General features: G+C 35.9%; 1 protein-coding gene across 4 annotated transcripts in view; it reads right to left on the bottom strand.

Annotated features, from left to right (window-relative positions):
• The window catches only part of ARHGAP12 (Rho GTPase activating protein 12), a 123612-nt gene that overhangs the window by 15967 nt on the left and 85384 nt on the right, over positions 1 to 22261 (bottom strand). For 3 of the 4 annotated variants that reach the window (XM_041765578.1, XM_041765577.1, XM_041765580.1), the window contains 4 exons: positions 22027 to 22101; positions 13899 to 13960; positions 8487 to 8568; positions 1030 to 1131 (listed from right to left, as the gene is read on the bottom strand). In XM_041765578.1, the coding sequence (XP_041621512.1) occupies positions 1030 to 1131; positions 8487 to 8568; positions 13899 to 13960; positions 22027 to 22101 (321 nt within the window). The remainder of the gene's footprint in view (positions 1 to 1029; positions 1132 to 8486; positions 8569 to 13898; positions 13961 to 22026; positions 22102 to 22261) is intronic. The other variant, XM_041765579.1, reaches the window with a different exon arrangement.

Here is a 22261-nt window from a genome sequence, read left to right as displayed (position 1 = left end):
GAACCTTGACACTACCAATGTGAAGAAGCCGGGGGTAGCCTCCTTGAGAGTGAGAGATCTTATAAGAAAGGAGCCCTAGCATACTGCTGGCACCGACACCAGACATGTGAACTAGACCAACCAGGTGCAGGTAAGCACTGAAGGGCTAAAAGCCTCATGAATGGTCCCACATTGAGATCAGAAGGATCACTCAGTTCAGCATAGGCCAAACTGAACAAACACAACTGTTCTTTTCCTAAGCTACTAAATCCTGAAATGGTCTGATATGCAGTAATAAATAACTGATACAGAATCATATATTACTAGGGGAGGGTTACTTATTTGAGAGAGAATGAGAAAGAAAGAGAGAGAGAGAGAACAAGCAGGGAGGGGGCCAAGGAAGAGGGAGAAGCAGACTCCCCACTCTGAGCAGGGAGCCTGACATGGGACTTGAACCCTGGACCCTGGAGATCATGACCTCAGCCAAAGGCAGACACTTAATGGAGTGAGCCACCCAGGCACCCCTACTGGAAGAGATTTTTAATGACCAAATGGAAAGATTTCAATTTATTTTTCAACATTAGATTTGGTAGATAAAGGAAACCACACCCTTTTTACCATTGGTAGGGGAAAGGCAAGGCTGTGGAACAAATACTTGTGATCTATAATCTAAGATCCAATGATTTACACAAATGAAGCCAGCTCTTTATGCCAGTTTTTTTTTTTAACCTTAAATTATGATACTAAACTGACTTAACTTTGTCCTAATCGGTCACATTGAAATACAGCTCAAAAGAACTCAAAAAAAAAAAAAAAAGAACATCCAATTACTATGGTTAAGAATTTGGGGGCACCTGGGTGGCTCAGTGGTTAAGCGTCTGCCTTTGGCTCAGGTCATGATCCCAGGGTCTTGGGATCGAGTGCCGTATTGGGAGCCTGTTTTTCCCCCTGCCTATGTCTCTGCCTCTGTGTATCTCTCATGAATAAATAAAATATTTATAAGAAAAAAAAAAAAGAATGTGAATTATACTTAGAAAACAAATGTATTACCTCAAACACATTCTTTTTACTGGATTTATCCTTCGAAGCCATCTCTACCGTCGCCCCCTTAAGGTCCACTGTGAACTCTGGCTTGGACTGATTGCTCCCAAACTTCATTTTAGAAAAAAAGGGAAAATCTTTGTGATGTTCATCAGAAACAGAAATAATTAAGACCAATTTTACATTATTAACAATAAACCAAATAGGTGATTACCTCAAATTTTTGTCTTTATCATAAAATAGCAATTCCTACTTTAAAATTCAAATGTCTCTAATACATAAATATATCATTCATAGAAAAGGAAATAAAATGGCTCAACTTCCATCTTCATAAGAAAAATATAAAATAAAGCCACATTAAAATCTTTTTTCACCCATCAGTGTAGGAAAAAATATTCCAGAAGTTAGATGAAAAACTATGTTTTTCATAGAATAACAGGCCTTCATATGCAAGTGGAGTATAAACTGGAACAATGCCTAGAAAGGGAAAATTGGTAACGCTGTATTTGCAAATTTACAAACACGTGTATCATTTGGCTTTAGCAATTCCATTTCTTGGAATTAATCCTAGACTATATGACTAGGTAAAATGATGTGTTCAAAAAGGTAAGGCAATATTCTTACATACATATAAAAAATATCTGGAAGATATCAAGTGCTTTTCCACCTAATAAACATTCTCTAAACCTGATTCTGTGCTTTCAAAAGTTATTTCCTTATCGACTATTTATGCTGTCAACAACAGTAACCTGTAAAAACAGAAAACTCTAAGCCCCATATTCTTTCATTCAGCCTTTGTTAGAAATTATAACTAGAGCCAGATGCTATAAAGCCTCAGCAACTTAATAGGGTACTGTGAAAAGAATAGGAAGACAGCTGACAAGGGTGGTTTGAAAAGAAAAAGCACTTAGCTAGCTATTATATTTTGTTAACCTGATAAGGAAAGATTAGTAAGTAGCAGAAAATTCATGTTAAATATAGACTTACACTCCATCTTGCCTTCATTAAGTTAAATTTTTGCTTAGTCTGTTAACTAAGAATAGAAAATAGCATTCCTATTTACTGAAAGGTTTATAGGTTTTAAAATCCTTAAGGGCTAATGAATTGTAATCTTAAGGTCAAAGATCTGTTACAGGAAATTTCATTTCTTAAAGTATTTTCTAGTCAAATTATGTTTGTCATTGGAAATAGAACTTACCCAACAACCTGGTGATATTTTATGCACTATTCATAATGTCAGTAACTACTCAGTAACTTCACATTTAATAAATGGGTTGAACCAGTGAGAATGGGGAAGGCAGGAAACCACAAATGTTGGAGAGGATGTGGAGAAAAGGGAACCCTCTTACACTGTGGGTGGGAATGTGAACTGGTGCAGCCACTCTGGAAAACTGTGTGGAGGTTCCTCAAAGAGTTAAAAATAGACCTGCCCTACGACCCAGCAATTGCACTGTTGGGGATTTACCCCAAAGATGCAGATGCAATGAAATGTCGGGACACCTGCACCCCGATGTTTCTAGCAGCAATGGACACAATAGCCAAACTGTGGAAGGAGCCTCGGTGTCCATCGAAAGATGAAGGGATAAAGAAGATGTGGTTTATGTATACAATGGAATATTACTCAGCCATTAGAAATGACAAATACCCACCATTTGCTTCGACATGGATGGAACTGGAGGGTATTATGCTGAGTGAAATAAGTCAATCGGGGAAGGACAAACATTATATGTTCTCATTCATTTGGGGAATATAAATAATAGTGAAAGGGAATATAAGGGAAGGGAGAAGAAATGGGTAGGAAATATCAGAAAGGGAGACAGAACATGAGAGACTCCTAACTCTGGGAAACGAACTAGGAGTGGTGGAAGGGCAGGAGGGCGGGGGGTGAGGGTGAATGGGTGACAGGCACTGAGGGGGGCACTTGACGGGATGAGCACTGGGTATTATTCTGTATGTTGGCAAATTGAACACCAATAAAAAATAAATTTATTATTAAAAAAAATAAATGGGTTGACTTCATCTTTTCAGCTAGGAACATGGACTTAAACACTTGTTACAACAAAACAGTATTTAGGAAATTATATTCAACTTATTAGTGGAATCAAAACAAAGTTTAGGTATTATATGAAATTTTTATTAGTGGAATCATAATAACAATCACAAAAATTTTTAACTATTCTATAGTCTCGGTCTTAAGTACCTTTTGTCATTTAAAAGACATTTAATTAACCATATAGCTACAACAAGGCAAAGATAACATTCTGAGTAAATGGTATATCTCAAAAGTTATAAAACTTAAATGTGCACAATTAGTCGCATGATAAAAATCAATGTACTTAACTGGTCATCACATGCTTTGAAATGGTTTGCCTAAGATACAAATAACTAACCAAGTATGACAAAGCAACCAAATACAATGACCAGGCATGGAATGCTGGTAAAAATGCATTCAATATGGTTGGCAAAATTTTGTGTTTGTTATTTGTCCTTTTACAAACTCTAGTCCCATGTTATCATACATCCCTCCATATATCTGGGGCAAAGAAAATGAAATTATTGTAGCAAAGGGCATGCAACAAGAACACATACAGTGACAGCTGAAACAGGGTCAGATTTCACATATGCAGACCAATGACTGACAGAATTTTTCCAAGAAGAAAGCAGCAAAAGCAAGAGCTCAGGGACTAAGCCCTGTTGGCAGAATGAGTTGATGGAGAAAGGGAAGAAAATGATGTCATAATAATGCACAATGGCAAAATGACACATGAGAAAAGCATATGGAACAAATTACAACAAAAATACAATTCTACAAGCAGACACAACACAAGGTTTAACCTCCAAATATTTTTGTAAAGGCCCTAGCATTTATATCTCAGAATATTTTCTAACTCTCTTACTACATAAATCATGTTTTATTTTTAAGGTGTATGTTTTTGATTACATTAAACAGACTTGTCTTAGATAGGTCAGGTCTGTCTTACAATAGAAGACCTGAGGAGTACTAAATACAGCGTACCTCTGGCCCACTGGCACCTTGTTCAGCCCTCTCCTCAGAAATCCCTGAGCTTCCTCCTCGTGACCTGCCAGGCAATGTCCTCTGGTATTCTTTTCTTAAGTCCTCTCTTGGGAGTGACCCCTACATTCCCTTTCCTCTAGGGCAGTGGTTCTCAATCACAGGCAATCTAGGGGACACCTGACAATGTCTAGAGATATACATGTAGTTGTCACAACTGGAGGTGGGGATGCTACTGTCTTCTGCTAAATACCATACCATTTATAGGAGAGCCCCTATGACACAATTATCTAGCCCCAAAAGAGACAAATTTTAGAAATTTAAAAGAATGTCTAAGTAAATTCAAATAAGTGATATATGTGGGGTGATTTTTGTTAACAATCCAGAATATGATGAATGGTATCTGAAAGGGAGCACAAGGTCATGTCATATGGTCACTGTGCCCTTCTTGGTCTTCCCCATTACAGTAGAAGCCACGAAGACAAAGACTATGTTACTTACTTCTAAATTGGAAAACTTAACACAATGCCTAGAACAAAACAGGCTTTTATGTCTGTTGCACCAACTAGGTGAAATGAAGTAAGAAAAAAGCATGTATAATCTATAATTTAGGCTACTGATATCACAATCCAGTGTAATATTGTACAGAAAACACTGGAATGTGTCCAGCCTAAAGGAGAAAGGAAGGCTCACTGGATGATCAACAGCATCCACATAAAATTTATCTTATATAGTGGAGTTGCGTACTGCATATGTATATTCTGTTTACTCAACATTATCCATAGAACCAAAACTAAATACAAAGTGCGAATTATGTAAAAACAAAAACAAAAAACAACTTCAAACAGTGTGGGTGACCTTACTCAGCCTTTAGTCAATGAGTATATGCTCTGGAGTGAGCAAAAGACGTGAATCTGATCTTTCTTCAAGTGGATCTAGGTATAGGTTTTTGCACTAAGTGTGAAAACTAATTTTTAAAGAACCAAACGTCTGTAACGTGGCCCCTTAACATAAACCAAACAACAACAATGATAACATACATCATCAAATTCAACTGGAGGAAAAGCAATCTCTTCCAACCTCAAAGGCAAAAACTGGCTCTGCTACAGACCAACTTCTACTAATACCTCCTTCCTAAGGAGATACTCAAGGGTAATTTTCACTATAGCTGACTTTTGTCTTTTTGGCTTATATACTAGCCTTAGAATCTCATCCTCAGGTAAGGTGTGATTTCATTATACAAATAGGGTACATTTTACCTACAACAAATCTACTTGGTGGCTGAGTATAGAAACAAAACTCTGGTGTTGTTGTTGTTGTTTTCAATTCCTTTTTAACAGTTGCATTAACAGAATTAAGAAGCCTCTTACATAATTACCAATTTTTAATATTTATGAATGTTGTATAATGCCAAAATACATTATACACATTTGCACACTTATGTGAATAATCTTACTTGCTTTTATTTAGACCATTTAGTTTTCAATCCTTTCATAGGTGTTACATACAAAAAGATAAAGCAAGACAGTCATCTTTAAATTTGCCATAAAACAAAAATTAAGAATTGACTGCACAACCAAGCATGTTATCACTTGTCACAACTGTTTAGTTTTTATTGAGACTATAAATACAGTATGAGTATTTTTATTTAATTATACTAATCTGAAATGATAATATACTGTATTATTCATAATATGTTAGTAAAATTTCATTTAAGGACAAAAATTCAAATAGCAAATCCCTATAATTAAAATTCATTAAGAAATCTGCAATTTCAAAATTGGCTAGCTCAGTGAATTTTAAACTATGCTTCCGCTATTGTCACATGGTAACACAGTGACACAACTTTGGCTGATAAACAGAAATACCTCACAGGATTTGTCAGGATTAGATTTAATTATGAGTTCTGAATTATGTAAGATCTTTAAGAGAAAAACCTTAAATAAAATGCAACCAGCCTTAGGTACTAACAATCACATGCTGATGTACTCACTGAAAATTTTTATTTTAAAAAGAAGTTTTTTGTTTTCTTTTAAAAGCATACAAGTCTGCCTACCTAAATGATGCCTCTTACCACAATGCTCTTTTATTGGTATACACCACAACCGCTGATCTTTAAGCATCAGTAATTACAAAAAAAATGACCATTATCTAGCTTTTTAAAAGATTACTTATTAATCTCTGCTTCTCCATTCCTCTTAATTCATTTCCTACACTCAATTTCAAATAAAAGTTGAGCCATAAGTAGGAAGAAGAAATAATTGCATAACCCTGTAGAAATGCAGTAACACAAACAAAAAGTACCACATGCTTTACCTCAGGGGGAAAAAAAGGAGAAACACATAATTATCAATTTACTTTAAGGTAAGTGAAACTAAAATTTCAATCTTTAAATATGGAAAGTATATCACAGGTCAGTTCCACTGTATTGACTACATAATGAAGCAAATCAAAGGAGTGGTAAGGCAAACAGAAAAAGTATCTAGAATGTTCATTTTAGTCCCAATCAAGAAGATTTTGGGGTTGCCATACCAAAAGTATTTGTGGACAAACATGCTCTGTGACATTTCTGGTTCTGAAGATTGTTAAATGGCTGCATTATAAACATAGATGAGTAGAATCTGCTTGAATTTTAAAAATGGATTTCTTTTTCATCAAATATAAGGTCCATAGGTCCTGCTAATTTTAAAGACATTCAGTAAATGTAAGAAAATATTGGCTAAGGTAGGAGATAAAGCAGACTAAAGACATTAGATTGATTTCATTTTAAATTTTATTTAAGCACTGACCTTTCAAACTTAATTACAAAAATTTCTGGAAATATCTAGAGCATAGACTCTGGAGACAACCGCCACCTAGATAGATCTGCCACTTACTAGCTAAGTATACAACCTTCAGCAAGATTCTTAACTGTTTTATACTTCATTTTCTCAACTATAAAAGGGGTAGAGGGGATGATAAACTTCTGCCCTGATACAGTACCTGATACATAGTAAACATTCAAAAAGTGTAGCTATTATATGTCACAAATCGTAATTTTTATAGTATTTGTATTACAAATTAACTGAAGAGTAACAAGAGTAAACACTGAGATATAGAAAACACTTCCAAATCCCACAAGTAGGAACCCCTGCCTGGCTCAGAGGTTTAGCGCCTGCTTTTGGCCCAGGGCGTGATCCTGGAGTCCGGGGATCGAGTCCCACATTGGGCTCCCTGCATGGAGCGTGCTTCTCCCTCTGCCTCTATCTCTGCCTCTCTCTCCCTCTCCATGTCTCTCATGAATAAATGGATAAAATCTTAAAAAAAAAAAAATCCCACAAGTAATGGTACATTTATTCTTCTAAAAGCTGGCTGACCTTATATATAGATATGTACACCTGAATCACTGATTAGTATCCAAAGATCAGATCACAGTTCAAGGTGGGGCTTGACATATTTCTGCTTATTTACTGACTAAATATCTGAATCAGCTAATTCACAAGCACAAGAAAGCTTTATAGATGTCCCCTGCTTTTTGAAAGTTCACATTACACCACTTTGCTTTCACAAAAGACATACGTTAGTACCTGTTTTGCTAACCAAAACAAATATGAGTCGTTTTTACTTTTATTAAAAAAGGTAAAAATGGTGGCAGAACATGAGACTCCTAACTCTGGGAAACGAAAAAGGGGCAGTAGAAAGGGAAGTGCGTGGGGGGTTGGGATGACTGGGTGACGGGCACTGAGGGGGGCACTTGACGGGATGAGCACTGGGTGATATGCTATATGTTGGCAAACTGAACTCCAATAAAAAAAAATTAAAAAGGTAAAAGTGAGAAGAGTGTTCAATGTTTGTTGTGCAGTGAACAATTATGAAGACAGCTCGTACTCTGAGCCACCAAAGTGGCCTGCCAAGCTCCTTCTCAGGAAACCACACTCTTGCACGTTAGTTAGCATCAATGTACCATAGTTTTGACTGTGTGAGCATCTGTATTTTTGCTCCTTTGTACATCCAGTAGGGAGATATATCCTAAGGTATCAGAAAAGCCCAAAAGAGATTTTTTTGTGTGGGGGGGGGGGGAAGGGAGGGGCTGTTTAGAATGCTCAAAAATTTTTCCATATAAATTAATGGTAATTTACAAGGGTTCATAGAAGCACTCTGCTTTCGGACAGCAGGGAAAACTTGTAATATCCTGGAACTGAATTAAGAGAGATATTTTGTTCTAGAATGTCCAAGTAATAAGCCCACCTTTCAGTTCAATAGATAAAATAGACTGTTGATTTTATTAATACAACTAATCAGATTTCTAATTAGCCCTCCTCTTTGGTTACAAGTCAAAACACATCTTTTATAAACTTTACTTTTATTTGCACACCAGCTGTGGCCAGAACTCTGAAATACTTCACAAAATTTAGGTGCACAACTATCCACATAATTTAAATTTGTAAATCCTTCAAAGAGAAGAAATACTTACCCAACTTGTGCTGCTTCCTTGAGTTTTGGTGAAGAGTAAAGAGGAACCTTGTAACACGGCCCAAGAAGACAACCAGTTCTTTCTGTAATTATAAAGACAACCAACTAAAGCTCTGCTATTCAGTTTTTCCAACCAAACTGAAAAATTACATATAACCTAGTTATCAATGTTGTCCACAATTTACATTCATTATTGACATTATCACTGTTTTTACTGAGGACATAATGCTAATAGAATTACATTCATTTTATGGTTCCAAACTGACCATCAAGGCCCCCAAACAAATGAAGCTAATAGAGATATATTATTAGAATAATTATATAATTATGTCCACATGGTAATCCAGCACATTGACAATCAAAGGTACCAATTTATTTTGAAGTAGCCTTACTTGAACTCTGTATCTGGCAAGAATTATTCATGATTAAAAACTAAGCAAACATGTTCACCTCACCTAATTCTTTTTTTTTTTTTTATGATAGTCACACAGAGAGAGAGAGAGAGAGAGAGAGAGAGAGAGAGGCAGAGACACAGGCAGAGGGAAAAGCAGGCTCCATGCACCGGGAGCCCGACGTGGGATTCGATCCCGGGTCTCCAGGATCGCGCCCTGGGCCAAAGGCAGGCGTTAAACCCGCTGCGCCACCTAGGGATCACTCACCTAATTCTTTATAGATACAAATTATTTTACGTTTCTTGGCTATCTCCCTTCCCCTAATAAGGCTACACTAGGTAAGTGGTAGACACTAGGTACAACCAGTAGATACTAGGTACAATAAATTACATACTCACTGATCACTGGGGTTACTAAGATGAGGGTTTTTTTTTTATTGTCATAAATTACAAAATCAACACATATATATCAAAACTCTAAATATAAAAATGTATAAAGATGAAGGTTCCCCATTTCTTCTCCTTCAATCCACATTCCAGAGACAACCAATAATTACTTTATAAGGGAATTTAATTGTTGACAGGCTAAAACGAATGTCAAATATGTCTACTACAAATTTAAGGCCTACCTTTACTGCCAAACATACCGACAGTTTTTGAAAACTCTAAAGGCACTCAAAAGGTTTATTATTCTCTATTTTCAGAATGTAGAATTTAATATCAATTAGACCTATCTTATTATTTTATGTATACTTGAACTTCATGGATTAAAAGTGAAATTAAGTTTACTTCTATTGAGTTTCTACTATTTTTCCTTTTATTTCCTATTGATTTTGCTTATGGTTGTTACTGCTACTTATTTGGTGAATGGCTATTCCTAATGATTAGATCTTTATTGTAGATTTATCCACAGTTTTTACCATTTTAAGTCCCCATCTTATGGCACTTAATGCTTTTCCCCTGAAGTGAACAGTCTAAGATCCCTATTCTTGGGACACCTGGGTGGCTCAGTGGTTGAGTGTCTAAAAAAATTATTTATTCATGAGAGACACACACACACACACACACACACACAGAGAAAGAGAGAGACCGAGACAGAGAGAGACAGAGAGAGAGAGGCAGAAACACAGGCAGAGGGAGAAGCAGACTCCCGCAAGAAGCCTGATGTGGGACTGATCCTGGATCCCAGGATCACATCCTGAGCCGAAGGCAGATGCTCAACCACTGAGCCACCCAGGTGTCCCAAGAAGGGATTTATTTTTATTTGGAAGTTCATTTTATACTCAATCTTCTATTTCTATAGAGAGTATCTACTAACTCCCTCCTCTGAAAAAATAGTAAAATCAATATATTTCCACTTTAAATAAACTTTTTGAATTTAATTTTCAAAACTAGAAAAACTGTAGAACTAGTAATTATACCGAAGAATATTGGATATTTGAATACTGAGTTAACAATAGTTCCCCAAAGACTGAAGCACTCGTGTAATGGAGTTACGAACAGAATTAGTCACATTTTTTTTTTCCTGGAAAATAAAAATGACTGATGGTCACACTATGGTTATTTACAGTTGAGTATTTGGCAGGCAGATATTATCTCAAAAATAAATGAAGTGAGTCTGTCATTTAAAGGACAGTATTTGTTGACAAAAAAAATTGAAGCTTTCAAAGGGAAAGCAGAATTTTGGAAAACCTAGCATATCTGCCACTGTGAGGTTGACAATTTTCTAATATCTAATGACTTTTCTGATGATGTTACTGATCTGTTAATTCTTTTTAAGATTTTATTTATTTATTGAAAGAGAGAGAGAGAGAGACAGAGAAAGAGAGAGATGCAGAGACACAGGCAAAGGGAGAAGCAGGCTCCACTGGAGGGAGCCTGATGTGGGACTAGATCCCTGGTCTCCAGGATCAGGCCTTGGGCTGAAGGTGGCACTAAACCGCTGAGCCACCCGGGCTGCCCTGATCTGTTAATTCTTTGATATTATAAGATATGTCAACATTTGAAGAGTCAGCAAACTTATTGAACCAGTATTTTCCGAATCATTTACAAGATGCTAAAAAATTGTGTATAGGTAAGGAGTCCAAAATGCAACACAAACCAATTGATTTTGATGTAACTAAATATGAAAAGTTCACAACAGGTTTTCAGTTTTAACTCACGGGGTTTTGGTGTAGCAGAAAAATATACACAATTATTGAAGAAGAATATTAAAATACTCCTCCCTTTTCCAACTTTATATATGAAAGGGAGGGAGGATTCTCTTCATATAGTTCAGCCAAAATAATGTGTCACAACAGACTGCCAATAGATATGAGAACCTACCTGTTTTCCATAAAGCAAATATTAAAGATTTGCAAAAATGTGAAACAATGCTACACTTCTCACGGAAAATTTTTGTATTGGAAATACAAGGACTTTTCTTCATAAAAATGTTACTCATGTTAACACATAATGGATTATTTAAGAATTAAAAAACTTAAAAAAAGAATTAAAAAACTTAAAATGTCTCAGTTTTAATTTCTCAAATCTATAGCTATAAACTACATAGACAAAAGTTTTTGCAGTAATAAAGAATTTGTAAGAGTTTAAAGGGGTCTTCAGATCAAACTGTTCGAGAACCACTGATATACAGGAAATTTAAAAACTATTTTGCTCAACTCTACATAAATAAATTTGAAGATGAGAAAATGGATGATATTCTTAGGAAAACATAAATCACCAAAAGTTTTCCAAAAGAAATAGAAAAACTAATTACCACAAACAAAACAAAACAAAAACAAAAACCATGACAGCAATGAAAACAGAGAAAGTAGCCAAAGAACTATCTGCACTACATATGCCCAGAAAGGGAGATAAAGGAAAAAGACCGATCCTGTTCAAAAGTGACTTCACCCAAGAAACAATTTAAGGAACAAATAAGTACAGTATTTGTAAAGCTTTTTCAGAGCACTTAAAAGAAAAACTTCTAAGTACTAAAATGTGACAAAGACAGTTCAATTAAAGTAAATCTTAAAAACTCAACTATAGGGATGCCTGGGTGGCTCAGCGGTTGAGTGTCTGTCTTTGGATCAGGGCATGATCCCAGAGTCCTGGGATTGAGTCCCACACTGGGCTCCCTGCATGGACCCTGCTTCTGCCTCTGTCTACATCTCTGTCTCTCTGTGTCTCTCATGAGTAAATAAATAAAATCTTTAAAAAAACAAACAAACAAAAAAACCCTCAACTATATGTAAATTTTAAACTCTTCTTGACAACAGACTGATCTCTGTTGACTATAAACTCATAGCATTTTAGCAGTTCTTAAAAACTAGGGAAAATCCAACTTGCTTACAATGAGTTAATCTCCTTAATTCATTAGAGGTACTACACATTAACTAAAAAAGTCAACAATCCCATAGGCAAAGAGGATGAACACACAATTCAACAACAAAAAAAGACACACAAATGGTTAAGATACATTCTAACACATTAAAAAGTAATACGAATTAAAAATATCATTTTCTCTCTAATTTCTATTAGCAAAGATAAAAAAATGGACAACATATTGAACTGGCAAAGGTGTGGAGAAATCCACTGCTATTACTACAAATCGATTCAATGCCTTAGTGTGTAATTTGGAACACTATCAAAATGACTATTGCCTATGTCTTAGCAATTCTACTTTTGTAAAATCTGTTCAACAGGGATATTTAACACACTTGCAAAATGAACTATATAAGATGTAATGTAAGTGTAATACTGTTTCCAGCAACAAAACCATGTAACACATCTAAATGTCTATTTATGCAATAGACAGGCATATTTACCTGCAAATCTACCTGCAAATACATAATGGCTAAATAAACCTGGATGCAACCACATGATATATAACCATGCAGCAGTTAAAAACAAAGGGGTAGGGACACCTGGGTGGCACAGCAGTTGAGCGTCTGCCATTGGCTCAGGGCATGATCCCAGGATCTGGGATAGAGTACTACATCAGGTTCCTTGCACGGAGCCTGCTTCTCCCTCTGCCTGCCTCTCTCTCTCTCTCTCTCTCATTGAATAAATAAATAAAATCTTAAAAAAAAAAAAAAACAACAATGTGGTAGCTTGACATGCAAGGAAATAGAACCATCTCCAAAAAAAACTGCTCAAGACTATGTTTAAAAAATTAATCTATGCTGGGGCACCTGGTGGCTCAGTCAGCTGAGCATCTGACTCTTGATTTTAGCTCTGGTCACAATCTCAGGGTCGTGAGATTGAGCCCTGCATTGAGGTCAGCAGTCAGCTCAGAGTCTGCTCAAGATTCTCTCTCCCTCTTCGTCTACTCTTCCCTCTACATGTGCATGTGCTCTTTCTCTCGCTCTCAAATAAATAAAATCTTCAAAAAATATATATCTAAAAAAATCAATGCATATAGAAAAAAATACATATGTATACACTATCTATGGAGGAAAATTCTACATCTCATTATACTTACCTATTTGTCTCTGGGGACTGGAAATCATAGCTGGGTGACTGACTTTCGGCTAAATATTGTGTGTATTTTTTTTTTTTACCATGTGCACTTTTTACTTACTGAAAAAAATTATTAAAAGAAAGATTTTATTTATTTATTTGAGAGACACAGAGCAAGACAGCACAACGGGGGAAGGGGCAGAGAGAGAGGGAGAAACAGGCTTCCTAATTGAGCAGGGAGCCCAATGTGACACTTGATCCCAGGATGCTGGGATCATGACCTGAGCTGAAAGCAGTCACTCAACCGACTGAGCCACCCATGTGCCCCTGAAAAAAATTTTTTAAATAAAGCTAATGCTTGCTCAGAATCTTCTGCTTTATCACCTCTGAATTTAATATTATCTTAAAAAAATATGTCAACACAAAGATTTTCATACATTTCATGATAATCCTACATACATATTAGAAAATACATTTGAAACCTTTTTATCATTTCTACTAGAATATAACTATATTCATAATTTTTATTTATTTCAATCAAATAAAACATGTCAGAACATTAGTGATTTTTGTACTTACCGAACTTTTTTCCCATTTTCAGTAATTTTTGTTACATTTAATAATCCATATTTTTCTTGACCCTATGGAACAGAGTAATATCATTTATACATAATTCATATAGACAATGAGGTCCAAATTTTTACATATGATTGAGTCAAAATGATCTGGTACTCTAAAAATTAGCTTAAAAAGATTAGTCAGTATGTAATATGCTTACTTCTAAAGTAAAGTACATTAGGAATACAATTTCCTAATACTTCTGTATAGTTATTTTCAGTAATTTTACAATTAAACCTTTCCTCTTCTTAAGTCCTGGCAGCCATAAGGCACTTTGCTATCAAATTAGATTTCCACACAAACACCACCGGTCAGCACTGGAAGAATGATTTATGACTTCCTGTTCAAAGTAATCTAATGCTATAATGATGAATACCTCAAAAAGGAATTATTTACTTTGCTGGGGGTTTTTTCAGCAATACAGTTTGAAAATTATTTAAGATATTAACCTTTGTCAAAATGTAAAAATAACTAGCCAGAACAAATGCAGTAACTGTATTAATATATTACTCAAAAGTAAATGTTACTATGCATACTACTGGCCTTAAGGTTGCATTAAAAAACTCAGTATGTACTTCACTAAACATATTCTCAGATGGTGAATTGGGGCTCTGGAAAAATACAGATATATTAGTTAGCTGATGCAAAAACAGTGGCAAAGCTTTATCACCAAACCCCATGAAGGCAAAAGCCACTTTGCTCAAGTTAATAGTCATCTTAAAATTCCTCCAGATGGAAGGAAGGAGCACTTTCTCATTGCTTTAGCTTCCAATATTCAACTGAATTTAATGACAATGAGTTGGTGTCTATAGTAATCATCAATATTAGTAAGCACTTTAAGGGCATGACAGAGCAATGTTACTTCAACTGAAATACACAAACACATACATGCAACACATAGAAAAAATATTCCCAATTCAGAATTTATTTCTATTTCATCATATCTCAGCTATTTTCTCAATGTACTTCCATTAGAAAAAGACACATCTTTCTTGAAAGGGAGATTAACTAATTTGGGGTACTTTCTAATAATGTTTAAAATATAATGTTTGAGGGAGGCCTGGGTGGCTCAGCGGTTGAGCATCTGCCTTTGGCTCAGGGCGTGATCCTGGAGTCCTGGGATCGAGTCCCACATCAGGGTTCCAGCATGGAGCCTGTTTTCTCCCTCTCCCTATGTCTATGTCTCTGCCTCTCTCTATGTCTCTCATGAATAAATAAAATCTTTAAAAAATTTTTAAAAATAAAAATAAAATATAATGTTTGAAAGTTTTGCCTAGCCTGATAAAAATTCTCACCTATAGACAAAGCTGACAGAGTATTAATATTGGTTCATCTGTGGTATATGGAACCTGGGAAGTAGTCATATGAAATTTTACTGTAATTTTTTTTGAAAGTAGTCATATGAAATTTTACTGTAAAATTTTTTTGAAATTTTTTTGAAAAGCATAGGCTGGACCTCCTTAGATACACTGATACTTAGAAGTTTGATACTTCTAAGAGCTCTCTATTGCCTAACAAAAACATCAATCACACACAGTGATAAGTATGCACAAGATCATAAGAACATTTCTAATTTACTCTCAGAAGCAGGAAGGAAAAAAAAACATTCAAAGATACAAGAACTAAGTAAAACATTAATCTGAGAGGATGGCATTGCTTATGTGAGCTGGGGATCAGGAATCAGAAGACCAGAGTCAAAATCACACCTGTAAAAATGCCAAAGCTGGAACTGTACAGGACAAAAGAACTGAGGCACGAATGGAACATGGGAAGAAAAGTAGAAGGGAAGCAATAGTGACAGAGCACAGAAGGTTGAGGATGAGACAGAGATTCTGTATTAGGGATTCTTACCTGAGACAATGGATGAATTGGAACTGGTACAAAATTGTGTGTGGATAGTCTAGACACTTTCAAGGGTCCAGAATGCTCATGAAATTCTTAGGGATTAAGACCCAAGGACTAATGCTCTAAGTATTAAGCACTCTAATTTGAACATAAAATAAGAATAAAATTTGCCACATCCAAAATTTACAAATACAAAAACATTTAGCATGCAACATGGGTAAGTGTGATGAGAAAGGTATGGAGAGAGGGAGTGAAGAAAAGGCTTCCTGGAGATCCCTGAGCTAAGGAATTAGCTAGATGGTGACAGCAGGAGATGAAAACAACAAAGTATAAAGGTACAGAAGTGAAATGAAAGAACATTTCGTATTTGAGGGCCCTTCAGTTCCCTCAAAGTACTAGGTGAGGTGAAGCAGCAAGGAAAAAAGGGAGTGCGATAAATGAAGTGAGAAAGGGTGTTGAAACAGGGAACTGAGCAGAACACATTCTAGTAATTAGCACAGGAGATGGAGCTAGGGCAGCGACAGTGAGAAAGTGACAAGGGGCCAAATTTGAGAGACTCAAAAGACAGAACTGACAGGGACTGGACAGGAGGAGCGTCAGAGAAGGAAGATCCAAGGAAAACTCCTAAGCTTCGACAATTGGCTAGATGGCGGTATCTCAGTTTCAATGACACTGGTTTAGAGAAGCTTTCCCAGACCACTCGCAGGTAGGAGCACTTCTACCCCTCCATTATCTACCACTGCCCCCAGATTGTTCCTGTCATTGCACTTAATGCAAAGGACAACTACGTATCTTTTATTCACAATCTATTTCACTGGGCTGTCCGCAGGACCGTATGACCAATGTATACAGCATGATGTTATTATTCACTGCTTACTTCACTGGGCTGTCCACAGGACCATAGGACCAGTGCCTACAGCATGTACTTGATGTTCACAATATATATCTGTTGTAATTAGTCAACAAATTAGCAGTGCTATTGCAAGAAAGGAATATAAAAGAAGGCTGGTGATAGACAAAATAAAGCTTTAACTTTTAAACACTGATGTTGGCTCAGTGGTTTAGCGCCTGCCTTCGGCCCAGAGCGTGATCCTGGAGACCTGGGATCAAGTCCCACATCAGGCTCCCTGCATGGAGCCTGCTTCTCCCTCTGCCTGTGTCTCTGCCTCTCACTCTCTCTCTCTGTCTCTCATGAATAAATAAATAAAATCTTTAAAAATAAAAATAAACACTGATGTTTCTGAATTTGATATAAAAGTGCTGAGTAGGCAGATTAATAAAAAAAGGTTTGGCTATACAGGTCAAAGATTTGGAGGAAAAATTTAGACAGATTTTGAACATACTATTTGGTGTACTTTCACTACTTAATAGGATTCAAAAATAACCGATGTTTTTGTGGTCATTAAAAAAAATCCATAAAAATATCTCGATAAATCTTGCAAAAAAATGCCCATATTCACACATAGTATTTCTTAGTCTAAATATAGTTGATACTCCAAAGGAAAGTTCATATTAAAAATAGCAGAAATGTTTTAATAAGGACTGGCAAAATATGCTTAAATTTTAATTGAAATGACTGTACTTAAATTATCCTATCCTAATAAGGAAGGAAAACAAGAAAATGTTTGTTCTATTAAGTAATCTGAGAAAATTTCCACAGGCTCATAATCACTTTGCAGGCTCCAGAATTCTTTTATTTTTTATTTTAAAGCATGGAGCCCCACATGAGGCTGGAACTTAAGACCTAAGCTGAGATCAACAGTCAGATGCTTATCTAAATGAACCACCCAGGTGCCTATGTAGGCGCCAGAATTTCCAATGTTGTATTCATTTAGTAAAAGAGGCATTTCCAATTTGGCTAACAATTATTATATACCAAAATCAATACAACCCATCAAAATCCTTATCTTTGGTTAATCATGCAATTATAAGGGTTTTTTTAAAATACAAAGTTAAGTAACTTGGCACAGTGATCTAGTAGTTGAAGAACCAGGGTAATGGAACTTCCAGAACAGGAAGTTGATAGGGAGGGAATACAAACTAGTAATTGCCAGGGAAGAGGAAAAGGTGATGGGGAAATAAATGAGTGAATGCTTAACAGGTGTGGGTTGCCCTTTGAGGTAATGAAAATGTTCTGAAATCAGGCAGAAATGATTGCTGCACACATTGTAAATATACTGTATGCCATTTAAATGTATACTCTAAAATGGTTAACGACTAATTTTCTGTTATATGAATTGCACCTCAATAAAAAAAAATATTTTAGGGGCACCAGGGTGGCTCAGTTGGTTAAGCATCCAACTCTTGATTTCAGCTCAGGTGATGATCAAGCCCTGTGTCGAATTATGCACTGAGTGTGGAGCCTGCTTCAGATTCTCTCTCGCCCTTTCCCGATGCCCCTCCCTCTTTCTCATTCTCTCTCTCCTCCAAAAAAAGGTATTTATTTTAAAGAACTAGAGCTTTAAAAAATTAGATGTTTAAATCATGTTTTTTTAAAGGCTTTAGAAAGTATTATTCAATGAGGGAAAAAAAAAGAGCAAAAATGTCCACTAATACTTTTGCTAAAGAAAGTATTGAACCATTCTTTTCTCCAATGCATTTTAGTGCCATAATTGGAAATACAGGGTCAGAAACTCATTTCCAAATTATATATTCTAAAATTTTATTCAGCATTCAGTGATTGGAAACTTTAATATGCACATTTATCTGGAGTATTACTCAGTCATAAAAAAAAAAGAATGAAATCTTGTTATTTGCAATGACATGGATGGAGCTAGAGAGTATTATGCTAAGCAAAATAAACCAGAGAAAGACAAATAGCATATGATTTCACTCATATGTGCAGTTTAACAGAATAAAACAAAGGGGGAAAGAGGAGAGAGAGAGAGAGAGAGAGATGCAAAACTAAGAAATGGTCTCTTAACTATAGAGAACAAACTGATGATTCCCAGAGGAGAGGCAGATGGGGAGATGGGTGAACTAGGTGATGGGGATTAAGAAGTGCACTTGCTGTGATGAGCACCAGGAGATGTGTGGAAGAGTACTGAATCACCATATTGTGCACCTGAAACTAATATTGAACTGTATGTTAATTGGAATTTAAATAAAAAATTTAAAAAAATGCTCATCTGTCATAGACACACTTGTACAAACAGCTTTTTTCTTAGATCAGCCCATAAAATCCTATTTAACCTACACTGAACTCGTACTGTACAGAAACAGAACACTGATCTTTTTAAAAAGTATATGCTGGCTATTTCAAAAAAGGATTTGAAGGGGCCACAAAAAAATAACAATAATGTATCTGAAAATTGGAAATGAAACAATAAAAAAATGAACATGTTTAAAATATTAAGAAATGGAATTTTAAATCTGGTTTGATTAGATTACATGAAAACATCATGCTAAGTGCATAAAGTCTATCAAAAAAGACCATTATAGGATTCTGTTTTTTAAATTTTTATATCTTAAAGATTTTTATTTATTTATTCATGAGAGAGACAGACGCAGAGTCACAGGCAGAGGGAGAAGCAAGCTCTCTGTGGGAAGCCCGATGTGGGACTCGATCCCAGGACCCCAGGATCATGACCTGAGCCAAAGGCAGACACTCAACTGCTGAGCCACCCAGGCGTCCCTATAGGATTCTATTCTTACAAAATGTCCCAAATACTCTAATCTAGTGAGACACAAAGTAGAGTCCTGGTCATTCAGAGCTTGGTGAGACATGGAGCTAGAAGGGTGGTACCAAATGTGGTTTCTTCCTGAGATGAAAATATTCTAAAATTGGCTGTGATGATGGCTAATGTATCTGAATATATTAAAACAACCATGTAACTGTACACTAAGTAAGTTGTATATATCTGAATTACATTTCAATATGAATTACATTTCAATAAAGCTTTTTATAAAAATAATACAGATGAGACTGAAGAGGTAGGTGGGCAATCTGCAAGATTTTAAGATGACACCAGGTAGCTAACACTGATTACAGTGTTATTTTTGTTCCTAAATTTGTAGCTTCCTTTTTCTTACTAGCAAGCCTTCATACGAACCAGATTTTAACTCACAGAGGGAAGACATCTCCCTGTATGAACTGGGTAAGAGGGAGAAACACGGGTGAGATTCAGTGGAAATAGCTCAAGTTGAGAAGAGGGAACAGAGGAGCAAGAGATGGAAAAGCCAAGGAGGGCAAAAGCCTCCACAGGGAGAGGCAAGGCGGCATGGAAGAGGTGCCCTCTGGAGTGGGAAAGGAGAGCTCTATATTTAGGTGAAAAAGAATGGACTCAGGTAGAATTCACAAAGCTATTTCAACTTTCATTCCAAGACAAAAGAATGAAAGAGAAAAATACTGATGAGGCAGTTCCTTGTGGGGGCCAGCAGGGGGTATCGTGAGTCCAGAATGGTCCAGTCTGCTGTCAAACTAATGTTTGGTTTGGGAGGGGTAAAATGGTTTAGGAGATAATTTGCAAACTGTCCTTTTAACTCCATGTGAAACATTTGCAACTTCATGTCTCTATAAGCTAACCTAGAGGTTCCTTTTTACCAACATGTAAATGATTTATAGTCTCTTTGGCAATTATATATTACCTCTATTTAGAATAAATTACAAAGATTTCTGCTCTTTTCTAAATGTACTGGTAAGACAGAGTACTGTAGTAACAACACCTTAGATTCATACAATAATTCTTGACACCACCACTTTTTATATTTAACGCTTATGTACCCAGGACAGTGTTAAATAATGCAAAAAATAAAAAAAAGAGAAAAGTAGTCACTATGTATCCTTTAGTAGGAGTTTATTTAAAATGTCGGTAGGGAAATGAGGGGTACATGAGGTAACGTTCACACTACTGGATAAGTGACTTGGAAATTCAGGAAAAAAAGAAAAGATCATTATTAGGCTAACATTAGTCCGGCAAGGCCCCTTAAGCCAGTCTTAAAAGCTTTTCTAACTTTAAGTATGGAAAAGCCACGGATGTTGTAGGCGGGGGAACCACCTGAGCAATGTCAGAAGGAAATGTGTACAATATGTGGTATGAACCATAAAAGATCTGATTCAGTTAGGGAATGGGCAAAGAGTTAGAAAAATAAAAAGACATCTGTGGAAACCTCTGCCTCTAAAAAAATCAGAAGTACTGAACAGCTAATATATGGTACACAGTAGGTACTGGGATTACTCTATTCCTGCTCTAATGAAACTTTTCTTTGTCTACTAGGGAAGACAGACACAAATAGAGGGTTTAAGGTTTCTACAGGAAATAAAAAAATGAAAAGTGTTATTCTATTTAATATAACCAAGCAACATAATTATATGCTATGAAGAGTATTACGGAGAAATCTGACCAAATCTAGAAGATTCGAATAAAATTCTCTGAGGAAGCAAAATCTGAACTGAACTCTAATGAATTAACAGAAGTAAACAGGCAAAGGTGGGAGAGAATGGTTCAGTGGGCAGAGGAATGACATGTGCCAAGACCTCAAGCTGAAAGGCAGGCTCTTTTGAGGAAAGAAGTACTGTGCAGCTGGAGGAAAACAAGCAAGGAGAGGAGGACACAAGAATATGAGGTGAGGCTGGAAAGGCAGTCAAGTGTCAGAGCACTCTCTGTCTCTGAGAGTTCTCATTAAAAATTTTGGCCTTCACTCTAAAAGAAAAGGAAAACCACTGAAGGGAATAGCAGAGCCAGTCAATTATAGGAGGGATTACAAATACACAGATCAAGCAAACTTTCACCCGAATTAAACCAGGTCTCTGTGAAGAGAAGTTTTCAGTTTAGGGCAAACAAAGTTGAGTTCCATATCTCTCATACTCATCTGTAATCGACTAGGCACTGTATTTAACAGCACAGAAAAAGAGTGGAGCCTGTGCTCATGAAGGAGGAGGGAAACACTGCTTACCTTTGGATTGTTGGCCTGAGGAGAAAAGATTAAAGTATAATTTGATAGTATTTTCCAGGGATTTTACGTTTATTTTTTTAAAGATCAAATATGATTTTGTCACTTGCAAATATGGCAATATAAATTAATCATGAAGATACCATATTTTGCATAAAAAGGGGCTCTTAGGTCTATAAAGCTGATTACATTCTTAATTTAAACCTATTTTAATTGTGATTATTATCTTTAAAACCAACGGAAGTTATTAGAAGCCCAAGAAATATTTAAACATTACATTTAGAGAAAAATTAATTTACTGAAACTGATTGAAATAATGGGACTATATTATACTATATGCTATCATACTAACTGTATCTTGGTGCTTTGGTGAAGAGGGAGAAGATTCATTTTCAGGAAAGCAGGGTTTTGAGGCAGTTGGAGATTCCTACAAGAAATAAGTAATGAAAAATGTTACTCTATTTTATATCATTATATTTCTCCCTCTATTCATGGTGGGAGAGCTTAATAAGGGAAGCTTAAATTTTTTTCCTAGTTATCTCCTTTCTATATTCAGCTAGGAAATTAATATGGTACTGATTTGCAAA

Source organism: Vulpes lagopus, chromosome 8, assembly GCF_018345385.1.
Source record: "Vulpes lagopus strain Blue_001 chromosome 8, ASM1834538v1, whole genome shotgun sequence".
Classification (NCBI taxonomy): domain Eukaryota; kingdom Metazoa; phylum Chordata; class Mammalia; order Carnivora; family Canidae; genus Vulpes; species Vulpes lagopus.
This window is presented reverse-complemented; position numbering and strand designations above follow the sequence as displayed.